The sequence below is a fragment of the Cornus florida genome, unplaced genomic scaffold (genome assembly GCF_030987335.1).
Source record: "Cornus florida cultivar Cherokee Brave unplaced genomic scaffold, ASM3098733v1 CherokeeBrave_3.0.0_Hap2_Chr11, whole genome shotgun sequence".
Lineage (NCBI taxonomy): Eukaryota > Viridiplantae > Streptophyta > Magnoliopsida > Cornales > Cornaceae > Cornus > Cornus florida.
The window spans coordinates 134,054,242-134,074,112 of NW_026775581.1; the positions used below are offsets into that span (position 1 = coordinate 134,054,242).

The window sequence follows — 19,871 nt, forward strand, 5'->3', positions numbered from 1 at the left end:
AACATATGAAACTCATATACCACATAGACACCGTGCCAAGACATACGAACCCTCTCTAAAGTCGTGCTCTAAGCACTGCACAAAATGCAACAAAAAGATCAGAATGATCATATACCAAATAGCTCGATCCACAAGCTAGAAGTCCGCGCTATTCGTTCGATAAGAACCAGTACCCCAAACAACCCTAGAGCAACCGAGCTACTCGCCTACTTAGGTCAAAACCCACACAACCATCTATGGTCAACCCCATACTCCTATACATGTATACATATATATATATATATATATATATATATATATATATATATATATAATAACCGTATCCCATACTATGATACAATCGTGTCCTATCATTTAATTTATTTTTTTTTAACACTCCGTCTTTCAATTAAAAAAAAATACTTGCATAATCATACCTAATAACCGTCACAATACCATACGAGACATGCTTGCACCTACTGTGCTCACTACTTGCCACATTATCATTTAAAATAAATTGCACACACCGTGCCTACTACTTGCCATTACCACTTAAATCACACTTGTCATCTTATCATAATTAATATGTTTTCAATTATTTATATATTTTATCGTCATGACCATATAACACACATTTTAGCAATTAAACACGTAAGCATATGAACACTTAGCAAATAAGCATGCCTTTTAAAATCGTAAACACATAAGCAATTAAGCAAGTAAGCATGTTTCTCAGATAACAAACACTTTAACACATAAACACATAAACAATGCAATCCACCTTCTACATAACCCTAGGTAGGCCTCTACTCGTCGTCCTACTGGTTTTCGAACCTTCGCTCTGATACCAAATATGTAACGACCCAAGAAGATACCAAATAATACTAATAAAATATATAAAATTTCAGCATAACCTCCACGGAAAAAAGTCGCTCTACAACCTGTTGAAATATATAAAAATACAATGGCCTCACTCGGCACACAATACAATTATTATATCACATTCCCAAAATGATTACATTCACCGTGGAGATACTTTGAAAAATGGTAAAATTTAGAAACATTACAACACCCAAAGAGTAAACATCAGATTTTTTCGTAAATCGAGAGGTATGAAGATACTTTGGATCGAGATAGCGAAGTTCTTCGCAAAGCATTGTGGTGATGAAATCGCGCTCCCCTGGAACCAATAAGGATAAATTGAAATCTAAAATCTTTGCAATGCAATTTTGATCCAAGATAATATTGTGCGGCTTTAGGTCAACATGAATAATTGTCTTCCGCTCCACACCTGTATGAAGATTGTTCAGTCCTTGAGCGACACCAATGCAGATTTGGAGCCTCTGCTTCCATGAGAGAGGTTTATTATTATAGTTGCTATTGCGAAGATGATCAAATAGGTTCCCAGGCCATGTATTCATGCACCAGGATCATCTCATGCCCATCATAGCAGTACCCAATTAAGGACACCACATTGATACATTGAAGCTGAGACTGCACCTCCAAAACCAACTATAAGAATAACTTCTCTCGAACCGTTTGATAGCAACCTTCGTCTATTTTTCAATATAACCCGCATAAACCTTACTATGATAACTTTTTCTAATTATAAGGTGATCATTAAAATTGTTGGTGGAGGCTTGAATTTCTGCTAGTGAAAAGCGACAACACTGTGCTTCTGGCAGTGGGTAAGCCTATCTTTGAAGATCTCGATCTATGCAAAAACAATCCCCACAACCGCCACCCCAACCACGGTCCCTGATTAAAACCATCATCTTTCTTTCTCCAAAGTTCCATATTTTTCTTTTTTCCAGGTGAAATACTCTCTAACACCCTGCTTTCATTTATTCCTTCCAAAGGAGGTATACTGTAATGGCGAGACACAGAAGGAGAATCCTTTGATATAATACTCCATTTAACGCTTTCGTTAAAAGCTCCACCAACATGGATAACCTCTTGCTCTGTATAAGAGTCACCTCTCCCCTGCAACTCCAATGTAAATAATTCGAGTCTCGCCGTTATTTCAGCCATTAGAGGCCATTCATTCGGTTGATCATGCAGGCATTTATTGGCAATTTCTGCAAACCCTCTTAAACAATGAGGTGAGATTTGATCCTTCACACTGGGATCAACAAGCTGATCAATAGTTCCTTTTTGAATGCATTTTCGGACCCATAGGGCTAGACTATGCTGCTCCTCTTCAAGTGTTATATCCACAGCCTGCCTCCCACACAACACTTCGAACAATACCACACCATACGCATATACATCTGATCCCTTAGTCAATCTTCGAGTCATGAAATACTTTGGATCCAGGTACCCGAATGTGCCTTCAACATTGGTGCTAATGTTGGTACATGATACATTTGAAGTGTCCATTTTGGAAAACCCAAAATCAGAAATCTTAGCCACCCAATTTTCATCCAACAAAATGTTTGAGCTCTTCGCATCATGATGTATGATTCCATGATGAGCACCTCTACTAGTATGTAGGAAGTCTAACCCACGTGCAACACCAATACATATATTGAGTCGTCGTTCCCAAGAAAGAGGAGAATTACAACTACCATTTCTACTAGCTTTATAGAGATGGTCAGCAAGGGTCCTATGGGCCATGTACTCATAGATCAGGATCATCTCTTGGCAATCATCACAATAATCAATCAAGGAAACGAGATGATTGTGCCGAAGCTTGGAAAGGGCATCAATCTCAGCCCAAAACTCGTGAGCCCCTTGTTTGGATTTTGAATTCAACCGCTTTATGGCAACACACTTGGTCTTGTCGATGAGCCCTTTGTACACATTACCAAATCCACCTTTACCGATGACTAGTCCATCATCAAAGTAGTTGGTGGCCAACTGGATCTCAACAAGTGAGAAATGTCTGTGCAACTCCTCATACAATGATGATGAGATATTTTATTTTGCCAGAGTTTGATTCCGAACAATTTAAATGGTGAACAATGAAATTCAATAGAGTAAGCAAAAGAATAATACCTGTTGCAATCATATTTATATTGCCAAAAGCTAAAACCAATTTTTGGAGCCTTGGAGTCCTTGATAAATGAGCATGTGCTGTGAAAACAGGATTCACACCAGCTCGATTGTTGTCCGGATTACTCAACTTAAATATCTCTACACCTTTTAGGACTGCATCAATGTTTTCGGTATTTGACTTATACTGGAGCAGCAAAGCAATGATTAGATCATGCTTGCCCTCCATCTGATCACCTTCCATCATGGCAACATAGTCCTTGTATACTGCAACCCCATTCCCACCACTCCATCTGATCACGTTTGCATGAGTCTCAACGATCTTATTATTTATTAGTAGATCAAACTGTTTTTGACTGCTCGTTCAAGCTCACAAAAATGGAGCCCAACCAGATATCTGAATCCCAAATCAACTGGTAATTTCCATGTGAAGTTGTACACTTGGTTCATTTGTTGGTTTGAACCTATTGCCCAAGCTGATTGATAAACTTTAAATGGTGCAGAATATGTGGGTATTTTTGTGTATGTGGTCATATTGGTGCTACTGACTTGTAAAAGACTTGATTGTAACGAGTAATTCTTGTCGTCGGACCACATTCGAAACATGCCCAAATCTTCTACAGACAAAATGGATCTCCCTCAAACATTTAAGCGGTAAACCATCTCTAGTGCAGTGTCGTTATCAATATAGTATCGGAAAATTTTTTTGCCAACAACATGGGGGCCCAAATCACCATCGGGAGTGTAATAAAGTCCGGCAGGCATGGAGACGATCTCAATACCATTGATAAAAGCATAAACATCATCACTTACACTATGTTTAGATGGAGCAAATGTTATGCTAAGTACTTGATTTTTTTCAATGTTCACACAAAATTCTTTTGCAAAATATCTTACACCCAAAACATCAGCCGTAAGGGAAGCACTGAAATTGTGAAGGAGGGTGTACGAACCTGCTTTAACCGTGAAAATGGCCTTAGATCTTTCAAAACCATGGTATGAAGTTGGAAAGAAGTGCAGTCGAATGAATTTTTGACCAGGCTTGAGTTGAAATGTATAGGTGAATTGAGTATGAGAGATCCGAGCGGTCATGTAGGGAACTGGATCGACAAAAAATGGTTGGACAGTTGATGAGCTAATTGATTTGCCTTTTGCTTCTTTTGATGAAGCAAATTTCGAGCCCATATCTTCGATCCATTCCCGGCCATCAAAAGCAGATGAATTACTAGTAGAACCGCAATTAATGGCAATGTCACCTACGGGATAATATTGGACGGAGACAGATGAGACACTCGCACCGGTAAATACAAGATGGTGCAGGAGAAAGACGGTAGTGATGATTCTAAGATGAGAAAGGTACATGATTTTTTTAGTGCTCTGGGCAGAATCAAAGAGACTCTAGTTCACAAGGCTAAGGGGTAGGAGAGAGAGAGAGAGAGAGTACGCGATGTAGATCTGCTTGGAAAAGAAGATTGAGAAGACTTTTACAAGTCTTTGTGACAGATTTTTCCACAAAAAAGTAGCAACGTAGAAAAGTTTATTCTTTCACATCAATGACAAACTTCATTGCACATGCAGATGCCTTGTTTGGGGCAGAAAGTTTTTAGATTAGGCAATTGACCGCTATATTGTCATAGGAAGTTTCTTTGTTAATGTATTTTAGATTGCCTTTGGCGCTTTCTTATTATTAATTTCACGACATCTGCATCAATATGTTTTGACTAGAATGATGAAAATGTGATAAGTTTATTATTTCCATGAAATAGTACAGAAGCTACCAATGGGTGCTTAGCGGTATTAGCCTCTTACTTCTCAAAGGGAGGACAGGAGTTCAAATCTCAGTCAAGACGTGTGTGTAAGTACCAACTAGAAAAAAAAAATTAGTACATACGCTATGCTCACTCAATTAACTTGGCTGCATGTGTCAAGCCAACAAGTTTTTCTAGATAATCATACTTGAGAAAGATTTGGACAGGTTTAGATATTAAACAAGTGGACCTCCTTGCCTCTTGCTTCTCTCTTTCACTTCCTTCCAGGTAGGTCCTTCTTGCTTGGGCCAATGCCTACTAGTCTTTTGGCATCATTATGGAACTTTATTACTCCACATTATATATACTAATATATAGACTACTTGCTTTGGAAATTAGGACCCCTTTGATTGTCTCTTTTTTGCAGAAGACGTTTGATATTAAGCTGTTGACTGACCACTACCCCATGGTATACTACGGTTTCTGTATATTCTTAGATTACCAAGTCCTAAATCATCATTAATCCACTTCTGACCTAGTATAAGTACACATTCATCTATCAGAAGTTTCACCATCCTTAATTATTTTGTGGTCACGAGTAAACAAACTAACTAGGTAAATAAACACTTATAACGCTCTTGAGGAGACTTCAACTCTTCACCTTTCATTTTGAAAGGAAATAAAATACACTAAGTCACATATGGATTCTTTAGATATATATATATTCATGTGCATCCAAGTGATCTCTTTTTTTCTTTTCCATCCAATTTATTTGGTTGGTCCACAAAAGTTGCATATAAAATATGGTGTTAAGATCTATAAATTGACTAAACGATTGACCGAAAAATTTTCAAAAAATTTTATTTACTGAAACCAGAAATCTTAATGATTATAGATATTATGACTAAATGGAGTCAGAACTCAGACGCCAAGTGCAGGTGACAAGATGGGATGTTTGTATAAGGAGTAAAGGTTTGGGAGTCTGAGTGATAGCTAAAATCAAATTCTCTATCTATGGGGACTTTTGGAAAACCTCAGGATGAGGTGTTAATTTACCCTTCAACTTAAGTGCTTGATATTCTCCAATTTTTCCCTCAGGGCATAATTTGAAAGATGTCTTTTGTTGCATTTTGCTTATTGTATAGCTAATTCTTTTGAATGACAAAAAAATTAGTCTAATATATTGTCATGTGATCACTTGAAAGCCTTGGTCAAAGTATTATACCAGTTGCCTTATTTAAACATGAAAACAAAGAAATAATAATAACAATAATAAAGATAAAAGACGCATAAGTAAGTGGATTTAATATCAAGATTGTACATACCTGTGCACTACGTAGGCTAAAGAACGCACAATAATGAGGACTTCATGCACATTGTATCTTTGAGGCATTTTTCCAAACAAGATGTGTGCATGTACTCTACAAATTAATATAGCTTTGCTAAACATTTGTATAATCGATTTTTCTCTCTATTTAGTCTCTCCACAACCAATTAACCCAAACTCTATATTTTTTCAAACTGAAATCTTCCCAAATTGAAACATGAGCTAAAATGTAGTACTATTTGAGTATGAGACTGAATTCTATCATCCTCTTGGTTCTTTAAACTGTGTATAGCTGTTGAATATAATGATCTCAATGTCAATACCTTTGGGTTAATTGGTTGAGGAGGACACTAAAATCCAATTCCCTTCAAATCCATTCGTTCCAAACACTGCCTAAATAGGATACTGGAAATGCTTTCTTGAACCCATTCTCCATTACATTGTAGGAACAAAACAGGGAGCGGAGAGGTTCCAACCCATGGTGGGTACGTGCCCTAAAACTCATTAACACAAACATTCGAATCCATAGTGCGTACGTGCCCTAAACTCATTAACACAAACATATACAGAACTAAATATGTAAGAGCCATATTTTAACATTCACCATTAAACCTTACCAAAAAAATAAATAAATCCACCTGTTTGGATACACAGAGTCTACAGAGAGTATAGAAATAAAATGATAGTATTAATTAAGGGAGAAATAAAAAGAAAATAAAAGAAAAATACATGATATCAATAATCTCAATTTATGTTTGGATAGATAGGAAAGAGAAAAAAATAAAAATGATAGTATTTTTTGTTTGGATATAATAGAGGGAAGAAAAAAGATAATAATTAAATTACTATCATATCCTTCTAAATGGAATATCATTGGAATAATAATTTCTTTTTTCTAATTGTTGAAAGTAATTTCAGAATTATAAAAAAAATACTTAAGCACTATCATTTCTTTCTCTATCTTATCATTTGTAAAATGATAGAAAATGAGGAATAAGGAAGAATACTTATTATTTCCTAGTTACTCCATATCCTTTCTTTTCTCACATTTTTAACCAACCAAACACACCCCAAATCCCCTTTCTTTTCTTTTCTTTTCTCTTTCTATCCCTCCAAATCCCCTTTCTTTTCTCACATTTTTAACCAACCAAACACACTCTCACTATCCTTTCTTTTTTTTTCTTTTCTCGTCTCTTCCTATCCCTCCAAATCTATCATATCCAAACGTACATAAGGATGGAGATGAAGAAAGAAAGAGATTTTTCGTAAGTTAACATCCACCGTTTAGGCTCTGTTTGTTTCAAAGTAAAATATTCTTTTTTGAAATTATTTGTCTTTTTTAAGTAAAATATTCTTTTATTTTTACTTTGTTGGTATTTGATAAAGGTTTACGTCGAGGTTGAGGTCGAGTCCATTGAGCAGGACATGTTAAATTTTAATATATATTTTTTCGTAAATATTTTACGACAACCAAATACCCGAAATTTTTTCCAAACAAACGGATTCAAAAATAAATTAATTAATAAATAAAATTCACTTATTTATAAACTTTGTTATATGTCTAAAAGGAATTCAACGGAACTGGAGGAGGGTGGAGAGAGAAAGAATTAGAGATATTTTTCATATTTTAATATTCACCATTAGGTTCCCTAATTATAAACTTTGAAGTTGTAACAACTTTTTCTGCTATAAATATATAATTAAAAGTAAAATAAAAACAAAAACAACAATAAAGTCTAATTAAATAATATTTTTATTTTTAGTAAAATATATCTGTTAGCACAAATGTAATTTATAGGATTACCATCATATACACTACACACCAATACCCCATCTATTCCAATGTAATTAAAATCATTTTCAAGATACAAGGCACATGTATGCTGAGGAAATTAACATAAAAGTTTCTCGGAGCTCTGATACTCGAAGTAGCCTACAAGAAGACAAGTTATTCAGCGTGGACCAGAGAGATCCTCGGATCGCAAATGTGTTGAGGAGTCATAACTGTTGTACTCAGGATGCCACTCTGATGAGAATAACTCGTGTGAAATATAGTTGGTTGCGTCTACTCGTCCCTGTAATAAAAATGTAAAAAATACTTGGTAGAATATTTTAAAATGTATGTAAATTGCAAAATGCTACCTGTAGTTGAGGGAGATACATAATTAAGAAATTCAATAAAAACATTGGTTAAATTGTCAGAAACTGTTAGCATTTCTCCAAAGCAATTAAATTTATGAAATTCTTATTATAAGGTTTAAACCAATATTGTAGAATCAACTGTCTTTAGTATTAGTGTAGTGACAAATAAAATAAAAGTAAAATATTTAGGGAGTGGTATTAGGAACCCGGAAGGATTCTGAATTTCAGATGACGAAGTAGTTGGATTATCCAAGTTTGGTGTCAACAATGGTTAATGGAACATTCGTTCTGATCAGGTTTGTCACTAAACATTGGCAATCCTCAAGGACTGCTGAGTCGAGAATCCGGTGATGACATGAGTGACTGTGGTAACAATATTAGTTTATATCAATTTACTTGATGGTATGACAACATGACAAGCGCATACATGCTCCCAATCCATACAATACATTGTTACAGCAATTTTATCAAACTGTGTGGTGAACAATATATAGTTTTTAGTGGATTAAATTATAAACCATCTCCCCCATCGCATTTGGACTTGGGTATTGGGTCCATGAATTCAACAACCTACCTGTCATTGTTCAGTTTAAAATACAATAAAATAAAAGGTGCATTGTCCGTCCTAATGTTACCTATACTAATAAATACTAATATTGGCATTGATTGTTCATCAATTCCAATCCAAATATCTATAATATAAATTAGATTGTTGTTAGGATTTTGACATACATGTAGATATAGAATTAAAGTGAATGTATTGATCGTTACCTATAATTCAATTAAGATTTTGTATAAAAGTATAATTTCTTCTATTCTCTTTGAGAAACAGAGGATTTTTGATTGGGTGAGTTCAAAGAAAAAGAATGATATTCTGGTCTACCTTACCTTCATTTTTTTTTTTTTTAATACCAATAAGTCAATCAAAATGCAATTATCTCCAACAACAAAAATGTCTGTTATTAAGCAATATTTTAAGTTTGATCTGTATCCGTCTTAATTCCGCCTTAATTCTGCCCTTTATTCGAGTAAGTTTTTTCATTGCCAAATTGCCCGAGGCCTATGCTTTTGCCGGTCATACTTGTGCTCTTCTAAACATTCATACATTGTTTAGGTTTAAAAAATAGAGAGAGAGAATAGTTGATTACCTTATTCTCCAATGCAGCAACAAAAGTTTCCTGCAGCGCCAGAGCATGCTCGAGTTTGCGCACAATATCAGTCATTAGAGGGCGTATGATTCCGTCCTTAAGCACGCATTGCCTGGCAATTTCCACAAACACGTCCAAAGAAAGAGGCAATATCTTCCCCGTCCGTGATGGATCAATGATCTGTTCAACTGACCCTGCTTCTATGCACTCTATGGCCCACGTGCTTAGAAGCTTACGCGCAATCCCGACTTCAAATACTGCTTTCCTAGCCCACAACACTTCAAACAACACCACGCCGAAAGAGTAAACATCAGATTTTTCCGTAAATCGACAAGTTTCCCAATACTCTGGATCCATATAGCCAACTGTACCCACACATTCTGTGAAGATGAATGAGGCATCCTCGGGAACCAACAAGGATACGTCAAAACCTGAAATTTTTGCAACCCAATTTTGATCCAAGAGAATGTGAGCAGACTTCACATCACGATGGAAAATTCTCTGCCTCACACCTGTATGAAGGTAGTTCAATCCTCGTGCCACACCGATGCAGATTTGGAGCCTCTGCTCCCATGACAGAGGAATTATATTCCTGGTATTGTGAAGACGATCGAATAAGCTCCCATTGGCTATGTATTCGTGCACCTGGATCATCTCATGCCCATCATAGCAGTACCCCACCAAGGACACCACATTGATGCATTGAAGTTGGGATTGCACCTCCAACATCGTGCAAAAATTATCATAGAAATGATCATTGGCCATGAAACATTCGATAGCAACCTTCCCCATGTTTTCTATTTAACGCTCGTAAACCTTCCCCATTTTTATTCGGAGGCGATCATTGAAATTGTCTGTGGCGGTTCCAATCTCTGCCAATGAGAAACGATGACAATGTACTTGTGGCAGCCGATAACCTTTTCTCTTTGAGGGTCTCTTTCTACGCCAAAGCGGAGCCCCACAACCGCGACCCCCATGATGGTCCATTATTCCTTCTAGGAGAAATTCTATCCACCAACATGATATCATTTGTTACCTCCATAGGAGTTACACTGTAATGCTCAGAAATTGGGGGGAGAATCCTCCGAGGTAATACTCCATTCAGTTTGCTCGTGCTCATTCCCACCAACACTGTTAACCTCTTGCTCCATATAAGAGTCGGTCCTTCCCTGAAAGTCCAATGTAATTAATTCAAGTCCCGCCACTATTTCAGCCATTGTAGGCCGTTCATTCGGTTGATCATGCAAGCATTTGTTTGCAATTTCGGCAAACCCCTTTAAACAATGAAGTGAGGTTTGCTCCTTCACACTGGGATCAACGTGCTGATCAAGTGTTCCCATTCGGATGCATTTTTGGGCCCATAGAGCTAAACTCCGCTGCTCCTCCTCAAGTGTTAAATCAACAGCCCGCCTCCCGTACAGCACTTCAAACAGTACCACACCAAATGCGTAAACATCTGATTTCTTAGTCAGTCTTCGAGTCATAAAATACTCTGGATCTAGATACCCAAATGTACCTTTAACATTAGTGCTAATGTGCGTGCACGATACATTCGCAGTGTCCATCTTGGACAACCCAAAATCAGAAATTTTAGCTACCCAATTTTCATCCAACAAAATGTTTGAGCTCTTCACATCGCGGTGTATGATACCGTGGTGGACACAGCTACTCGTATGCAGGAACTCCAACCCACGTGCAGCACCAACACAGATGTTTAGTCGTTGTTTCCAGGAAAGAGGATAGTTACCACTACCATTTATACTAGCCTTGTGGAGATGGTCAGCAAGGGTCCCATGGACCATGTACTCATAGACCAGGATCATCTCCTGACAATCATCGCAATAACCAATTAGAGAGACGAGATGATTGTGCCGAAGCATAGAAAGGGCATTGATCTCAGCCCAAAACTCGTGAGCCCCTTGTTTGGATTGCGAATTCAAACGCTTTATGGCCACACACCTTGTCCTGTCAATGAGCCCTTTATACACGTTACCAAATCCACTTTACCAATGACTAGTCCATCATCAAAGTTGTTGGTGGCCAACTGGATCTCAACAAGTGAGAAGCGTCCGTGCAACTCCTCCGCTTCCAATGACGACGAGCTCTTTATTTTGCTAGAGTTTGATTCTAACCAATTTAAATGGTAAACAATGAAATTCAATAAAGTGAGTACAAGAAATATACCCGTTGCAATCGTATTTTTGTTGCCAAAAGCTGAAAATAATTTTCGGAGTCTTGGAGTCCTACATGTAGGAGCATATTGTCACGGGTCTAGAGATTTGGCGCAGCGGCACGGCCCGTGCGGCACCAAGGCGTTGCTTCAGCTCGCGCAAGCGCCCTGGTCAGCCACCACGACCTGCCCTCCCAAGGATACATGCTGACTGGTTTCGGCCAGCCATGGCCTCGTCAGGGGAACGGCTCCAGCTCCCGACCAGTTTGTGCAGGGATGGCCAACTCCCTTCTTCATAGTCAAGTCCAAGACTAGCGACAAGCACATCGAACTGAACCGAGTCGACCTGCCTGAACTCTGAAGAGGTACCATCCTGTGGTCCTGCACGCCCCTTCCCTGGAACCATTCCCAGTCAATGAATGTTCTTAGCCAACCAGCATGCGTATCTTCTATGCTCATGGCGTCGTTAGGAATCGGATCGTGACATTCTCCCCCACCCAAATCCTGCGACGCCCTCGTCGCAGTGCGGCGCTGACTCCGCTGCGTCCAACATTCCAAAGCCTGTCTCCTCCAAGTGGTATGCTCGCCTGCCCACCATCGCTTCCTTGTACAACCCCTGGCTGCACTCGCCCAATGATAGGGTTTCGGGCTAAAGGGACGCCCACTTCTTCGGGACGCAACCCCACGTTATGCCGCCTCCGCGACACCCCGAGCAAACAAGCGCCCTCCGGCTGACTTGATACCCGCCCTTCACAACGGTTTGCACGCCTCTTGAACTTGCAAGAACTTTGGTGCGCGCGGCCCTCCGGCCATCCGATGCGCGCGGCCCTCCGGCTTAAAGGACGCATCTTCATGGGGAGATGGAGGCTCTCCTCCAACAGCATTGATTACCCACCGACGCTTTTTCAGTGCACCGTCTTCATTCTCAAGAACCCCGGATCGACAAGAGGGCACACCTCTGTGCTTTTCCCCAAGTCCTGCTCTGATACCATTTGTCACGGGCCTAGAGATTTGGCGCAGCGGCACGGCCCGTGCGGCACCAAGGCGTTGCTTCAGCTCGCGCAAGCGCCCTGGTCAGCCACCACGACCTGCCCTCCCAAGGATACATGCTGACTGGTTTCGGCCTGCCATGGCCTCGTCAGGGGAACAGCTCCAGCTCCCGACCAGTTTGTGCAGGGATGGCCAACTCCCTTCTTCATAGTCAAGTCCAAGACTAGCGACAAGCACCTCGAACTGAACCGAGTCGACCTGCCTGAACTCTGAAGAGGTACCATCCTGTGGTCCTGCACGCCCCTTCCCTGGAACCATTCCCAGTCAATGAATGTTCTTAGCCAACCAGCATGCGTATCTTCTATGCTCATGGCGTCGTTAGGAATCGGATCGTGACAATATGCTGTGAAAACAGGATTCACACCGGCGAGACCATTGTCGGGGTTGCTCAACTTAAATATCTCTATACCTTTGAGGATGGCATAAACTTTTTTAGTGCTCGACTCATACTTCAGCTGCAAAGTTATGACTAGATCACGTCTGCACTCCATCCGATCTCCTTCCATCATGACCACGTAGTCCTTGTATGCTGCAACCCCATATCCACCGCTCACATCAGCATCAATCTCAATAAACTTATTGTTTATTAGGAGATTAAACTTTTTTTGCCCGCTCTTAGTGATGATGGATTCAAGCTCACAAAAATGAAGCCTAACTAAATATCTGAATCCCAAATCTACTGGTAATTTCCATGTGAAGTTGTAAACTTGGTTTGTTTGTTGGTTCAAATCAATTGACCATGCAGTTTGATAAACTTTAAGCGGTGCAGAATATATGGGTATGTTTGTGTATGTGATCATATTTCTTGTACTGACTTGTAAAAAACTTGATTGTAACAAGTACTTTTTGTCCTCATACCACATACGAAACATGCCCAAATCTTCTACTGCTAAAATGAATTTCCCACCAACATTTAACCGGTAAACCATCTCTAATGCAGTGTCATTATCAATATGGTATCGAAAAAACTTATTGCCAACGACATGAGCGCCCAAATCACCATCTGGAGTGTAATAAAGACCGGCAGGCATGGAAACGATCTCAATTCCGTTTATAAAAGCATAAACATTATCACCATAAGACGAAGTACTTTTAAACGGAAAGAATGTTATGTTGAAGACTTGACTTTCTTTGATGTTCAAACAGAATTCTTTTGCAAAATAACTTACACCCAAAGCATCAGCAGTAAGAGAAGTGCTGACATTGCTGAGAAGGGGTATAAGGACCGGCTTTAACAGTAAAAAGGGCCTTAGATCTTTCAAATCCAGGGTATGAAGTTGGATAGAAGTGCAATCGGATGAATTTCTGACCTGGTCTGAGCTGAAATGTATAGGTGAATGGAGCACGAGAGATCCAAGCGGTCCAAGCGGTCATGTAGGGAACAGGATCGGCAAAAGGTGATTGGTGGACCGTTGTTGATGAGCTTATTGATTTGCCTTCTGCTTCTTTCGGTGAAATAAATGTTGAACCCATATTTCCGACCCATTCGCGGCCATCAAAAGCAGATGAACTTCCAGAGGATCCGCAGTTAACGGCAATGTCATCTACCGGATAATATTGGACAGGCGAGTCATTCGCGCCGGTAAACGCAAGAAGGTGGAAGAGATAGACACCGGTGATGATTCTAAGATGAGAACGGTACATGGTTTTTTTTTTTTCTTTTTTTTTTTTTGCTTTTTTGTTGCTCTGGGTAAAATCGAAGAGACTACTTCCCACTGCCAAGGGAAGGAGAGGAATAGAGAGTATTATTTGGGCCAAATTAAGAAGACTTTACGAGTCTTTGGCAGACTTTTCCACCAAATTAAAAAGGAGTTTAGAAAAGAGTATTATTTGATATCACTGTCACACGACTCACACTTCGTTGACCGACTGCAATTTTCATGGAAGTTGCTCTGTGTTTATATATAAAATATATGTTGTACATTATCTATCTAGAAAGATAAAAATGTGATAAGTTCGTTAATTCCATGACATAAATTTTGTTTCGGTAAATTTCAGTTCCATGAGATAATTGATTTAAGTCATTGTAGTTAGTCAGAGTTGGAGAAAGTTTTTTTTTGTTTTACTTTTTTAACTCCAATAAATTTTGAAATTAGAGCTGTGCCACATAATAAATTTAAAAAATATATATTTGCAAATTTACCGGCCAATGTCTCAAAATGTGTTTCAATCGTATTTAGTTGTGTCCTATGTGTCAATCCAAAAAAAATAATTGAACTTGTAACAATTTATTTAGTTATGCCCTCTGTATCAATCCAAAAGAAATAATTGAACTTGTAGCAAAATTGCTTCTTAATCATCAATTTCACTTTCCGCGTCATGTACGTGTTTTCTATACAAAAACTAATGAAAAAGAGGACGAGAGCACTAGACGCCTTAACATGTGTAGTAGCGTCCGCACGAGGAGAAAATGGTTTCAATTTCTATTCATGAGTGAATTGTTCAAAAAGATTCCCTTAAAATATATAGTATATACGTAAACCAGAGCAATGATATGAGCATCCGAGCCCCATTTTCCAAACACCTTCATTGTTTCAACGATCACACCATTCCCTCGATGAGGCTTGAACCTCATAGCACGCCTCCGTAAAAAGACCAAAATACTCCTGGGTCAGTCTTGAGCCAAACAAGTGTCCTGTAGCTTTAACAAGAGAAGGGGTTTGGTTAGAGGCTTAGAGCCAATAAGGCTGTTCGACTAAGATCGGTCTTGGACCCTTTATTGTTGGAGCCAAGGGATCGCCATTTTTGTGTGTGGACCATCAAAAGCGGCATACAGATGAGCACTGCAACCCCTAGAAAAAAGGTGGGAGAGATGATGACTCGGGGGGGAAAGAAAAAAAAAATGACTTGGGAGATTCCAATTGGATGTAATCGACTCAGCAGGAGGGCACTTGCTACAATGACAAAGAAGAGTCAGTATCGAAGCCTGAATTATGGAGTTCAAGACTTTAAAAGGGGATGAGGTAACAACCTGAAAAACCTAGTGTCCCTTTCTTGCCATATATGACACACGAAGCAATTTGCTAGGGTTAATTTCCAAACAAAGAATTTGCTATTACTTGTCTTTTGTTTTCAATTGGATGAAGCCCATATTAATTAGGGTTGATATGGAATCCACACTGTAGAGAATTCCATTGGATAAGTGGTGGTCACAGCTCTCTGCACTACTGAGACAAAGAATACACACATTGGGTTCCATTCGGAATTCCAATACACTCCTGTCTCTCGTGCTTGGTTTTTCCTGTACAGCAAGCCAAAGACAAAAATGAGTGTTTTTGTTTCGCTCTAGAGATCTAAACTAGACTATGCCAATGGGTTTGTAGTTGGGACTGGGTAATGGTTTTAATGGTGTGCTTGAGGGAAAAGGATTTGTTTAGGGATGGTGCCCACAAGCAAGCCAATTGTTGTCGAAAAATGTCATGGCAGACTTGCCATCTTTGATCCTGTGATGTAATTAACATAGGCTGCCCTATGTCACGCCCTTCCTATGGAGGTTGTGCCACGCAGGCGACACGCATACGCTGAGGATGACGCTACATGGCAACTGCATGGCGAGTGAAGTTTATAGAGTTTTCCAGAGTTGTCTAGTGTTGTGTGGAAGATTCTAGATATGTGTAGTATATTCTAAAGTTCTCCAGAATTGTGTGGAGTAGTATGGAGAGTTCTAAAATGTTGGAGATATTTGTGAATAAGTATGAAAGTGTGAAGAATGTGGGAGAAGATTCTAGAGAATCGATCTCCACCGTCGCTTAGAATGCATCCTAGCAGTCCATTAGGGATGGGGATGCCTATAAATAGGAGTAGGACTTCATTTTGTAGCCAACAAGTTCTAGAGTGAGTCTTGAGAGCCTTGTAAAGAATTGGAGTGCTAGCCTTGTACATAGCATTCTTTGAAGTAATAAAAGTGTTCTTTCCTTACCAACGTAAGTGCCTTAGTGGGTGTGAGTGTACAAGCCAAGTGAGGAGAGGGCGAGAGCCATTACAACACTAGTAAGCGCACGAGGGGAGTATGTTGGTTAAGGTGTGCACGGGAGTTAGGCTGACCAAGTACTTGCACGAGTAGAAGCAACATCTTGGTACCGCACGGGAGTAGCTAGAGTGATGCTGAAACTCTAAGCCCGTGACAGTTGGTATCAGAGCCGATTCGTCAAGGGAGCTTTGTTGGAGTAGACATGGCTAGCGGAAAAGACCACCAAATCCACGTCTTGGAGCAGAGCTTGGAGGAGAAGCTTGCTACACACTTGGTCTACACTGAGACCAAGTTTAACAGGCTCGAGAGAATGATGGCGGAGCTCTACGAGCTGATTGATGGCATCGCCAACAAGGCATAAGAGAAGGAAAGGGACTTATATGATCGGGTAGACGACTTGCGCATGGAGATTGCCGAGTGCAAGAAGGAGTTCTTGCAGGCGCGCGAGGTCGTGGTGAAGCCAAGGAAAAAGAAGGCGCCGGAGCCCAAGGAGTATGATGGGGCAAAAAATGCGCGCCAGATTGACAACTTCTTCTAGCACATGGAGCGGTACTTCGAGTGTACGGAGATCGAGGACGATGAAGAGAAGGTGCAGACGAGCACTATATACCTCACGGACACTGCCGCTCTATGGTGGAGGCAGCGCTTCACCGGTAGAGGCGTAAGAGCGATTGACACATGGGAGGAGTTCAAGAGGCAGCTCAAGAGACAGTTTTACCCTAAGTGCGTTGAGGGCCTCGCCATGATCAACCTAAGGCGCCTAAAGCAGAAGGGCAGCATAAGGGAATATGTGAAGGAGTACTCCAACTTGATGCTGGAGATCTCAGAGATGCCGGAGTGGCAATGCGTGTGCTTGTTCATTGATGGGTTGTAGTCTTGGGTAGCCACAGAGTTGAGAATGAGGAAGCCTAGAGACTTGGCATCCGCAATGGCTATAGCGGAGCGCCTTGAAGACTTTAGGCACGATGACAAGAGGGCCACGTCTCCCAGGAGGGACCACGACAAAGGTGGGGGAGATCGGCGCTTCAAGAAAGAGGGCTCGCCCAAGTCCAGTGATGATGAGCACAGTGATGAGGAGAGACGTCCACGCCATGATAAGGGCAAGGACCATGGAGAGAGGTTCAAGGCTAGTGGCAAAAGGGAGCACCGCGACAAGGGCAAGTGGGAGCTGCCAAAGTATTAGTTGTGCGAAGGGCCGCACCTATTGCGACACTGCCCTAACAAGAAGACCATGAGTGCCCTTGTGAAAGATAAGGGCAAGGGTAAGATGGACGATGCGGGCAGCGATGAAGACAGGTGCATGGGGGCTATGCAGATGCTGAATAGCATAGCGCATGACACCAAGAAGAAGGACAAGGCAAAGAAGGTAGCTGGGTGCGCTATGTGGATGCGCATGTTGGTGGCAAAGCCGTGCAAGCGTTTGTGGACACGGGCGCCACACACAACTTCATTAACCCAGAGGAGGCGCAACGACTTGGCATGGAGATGCGCAAGACGAAGGGCTGGATCAAGGCAGTCAACTCCGAAGAGGCACGCGTAAGTAGAGTGTGCAAGGAGGTGGAGCTATGCATGCAAGGATGGAAGGGCAAGGCCGACTTCCAGGTTGCAGAGATGGACAACCACGACATGGTGCTAGGGCTGGAGTTCATGGACAGGAACAATGCCGCGCCACTACCATGCCTTGGTACGTTGATGATACTTGGAGGCGAGGAAGGCAAGGCCGCATGCATGGTGCCGCTCGTAGGCAGGAAGGAGAGTCCAGAGGTGGCAGTCAACACGATGGAGCTCGTGAGGACCTCACATCTCCCGAAAGGTGCTCGTACGTTTGGGCCAAGGACATATGCGCAAATGCTGATGACCTGCGAGAGGCTGGATTAGCTGAAGAAACCGTGACGAGAGCGTCACGGAAATGGGTGGGGGAGAATGTCACGCCCCGCCTATGGAGGTTGTGCCACGCAGGCGACACGCAGACGCTGAGGAGGACGCTGCATGGCGAGTGAAGTTTCTAAAGTCTTCCGGAGCTGTCTAGTATTGTGTGGAAGATTCTAGATATGTGTAGTATATTCTAGAGTTCTCCAGAATTATGTGGAGTAGTATGAAGAGTTTTAGAATGTTATAGATATTTGTGGATAAGTATGGAAGTGTGAAGAAGGTGGGAGAAGATTCTAGAGAATTGATCTCCACCGTCGGTTAGAATGCATCCTAGCTGTCCATTAGGGATGGGGATGCCTATAAATAGGAGTAGGACTTCATTTTCTAGCCAACAAGTCCTAGAGTGAGTCTTGAGAGCCTTGTAGAGAGTTGGAGTGCTAGCCTTGTACAAAGCATTCTTTGAAGTAATAGAAGTGTTCTTTCCTTGCCAACTGAAGTGCCTTAGTGGGTGTGAGTGTGCAAGCCAAGTAAGGAGAGGGTGAGGGCCACTACAACACTAGTAAGCGCACAAGGGGAGTGTGTTGGTTAAGGTGTGTATAGGAGTTAGGCTGACCAAGTATTTGCAGGAGTAAAAGCAACGTATTAGTGCCGCACGGGAGTAGCTAGAGTGGTGCTGAAACTCTAAGCCCATGACACCTAGGTGTCTAACCCGAAGTAGGTTTCTCCAAAACTAATAACAGTTGCCAGGGATTTTCAAATACCAAAAGCTTATGTGTTTAAGTGAATATCAGTCCATTCTTTCAATATGTTTTGGGAAGAATCTGTAAAAAGTTACCAAATATGCCTCACGATTGATGCTCTAATCCATGTAGAGAGATTAGGCATGCCCAAACCACCTTCATTCTTTGGGCTGCAGCATTGTTCCCAGGAAACTTCGGCTCTGAACCTTGGCATGGAAGGTCCAAACCACAAAAATATTTGTAGGATCATGTTCATGCCCTGGATAACCTTGGATGGAAGAATGAAAATGTTTGTCCAAAAGGAATGAATGCTAAGTAAGGTAACTTGGATGAGTTGGGAGTCTCCCAGCAAAGGAGATGCTCCTGTTGGTCTAATTTGATATCTTAGCAAGCATTTTGTCTATGGGAATTTTACAGTCAACAACACAGAGCCTTGATGAAATCAGAGGGATGCCTAGGTATCTAACTGGGAGGAAGCCAATGGAATTTCCAAAAATATTGGAGATGGACATGGACATTACTGAAAAAAAAAATTGGCTCTTGTTTGGGTTAGCTTTGAGTCCAGAAAGATCAGAAAATGTATCAGTGGACTCTTTGAGGGTTCTTGCTAAATTAAAATCACCCTTTCTGAACATTAAGACATCATAGCAAATGTCCAGTGAGAAATTTTCACAGCTTGGCATCTCCAGTGAAAAATAAAATCAGGGTTCTCAAAAGTGAGTGTGTTTGTG

At 40.8% G+C, this 19,871-nt stretch overlaps 2 protein-coding genes and 1 pseudogene across 2 annotated transcripts; all 3 read right to left on the reverse strand.

Annotated features, from left to right (window-relative positions):
• Positions 1 to 851: 851 nt before the first annotated feature.
• Positions 852 to 3,507, reverse strand: LOC132282186 (putative receptor-like protein kinase At5g39000). Its single transcript, XM_059783804.1, has 3 exons — positions 3,413 to 3,507; positions 2,977 to 3,329; positions 852 to 2,891 (listed from the first exon to the last, which is right to left on the reverse strand). Exons 1-3 carry the CDS (start codon positions 3,505 to 3,507, stop codon positions 1,600 to 1,602), a joined length of 1,740 nt encoding a protein of 579 aa, XP_059639787.1. The 3' UTR covers positions 852 to 1,599.
• A 4,284-nt stretch (positions 3,508 to 7,791) lies between these two features.
• Positions 7,792 to 10,393, reverse strand: LOC132283692 (probable receptor-like protein kinase At5g59700). The gene is made up of 2 exons (XM_059785690.1): positions 9,339 to 10,393; positions 7,792 to 8,123 (listed from the first exon to the last, which is right to left on the reverse strand). Exons 1-2 carry the CDS (start codon positions 10,128 to 10,130, stop codon positions 8,001 to 8,003), a joined length of 915 nt encoding a protein of 304 aa, XP_059641673.1. The 5' UTR covers positions 10,131 to 10,393; the 3' UTR covers positions 7,792 to 8,000.
• A 2-nt stretch (positions 10,394 to 10,395) lies between these two features.
• LOC132282187 (receptor-like protein kinase FERONIA) lies at positions 10,396 to 14,202 on the reverse strand (annotated as a pseudogene).
• Positions 14,203 to 19,871: the final 5,669 nt, after the last annotated feature.

Excerpts from the sequence above, each read along its gene's own strand:
- LOC132282186 (XM_059783804.1), bottom strand. The coding sequence starts at position 3,507 with ATGACCACATACACAAAAATACCCACATATTCTGCACCATTTAAAGTT. Across the intron at positions 3,330-3,412 it reads AACCAACAAATGAACCAAGT|TCAAAAACAGTTTGATCTAC; the intron begins GTACAACTTCAC and ends TTGAACGAGCAG. Across the intron at positions 2,892-2,976 it reads TATAAATATGATTGCAACAG|CATCATCATTGTATGAGGAG; the intron begins GTATTATTCTTT and ends AATAAAATATCT.
- LOC132283692 (XM_059785690.1), bottom strand. The coding sequence starts at position 10,130 with ATGGGGAAGGTTGCTATCGAATGTTTCATGGCCAATGATCATTTCTAT. Across the intron at positions 8,124-9,338 it reads TTGCTGCATTGGAGAATAAG|GGACGAGTAGACGCAACCAA; the intron begins GTAATCAACTAT and ends TTTTTATTACAG.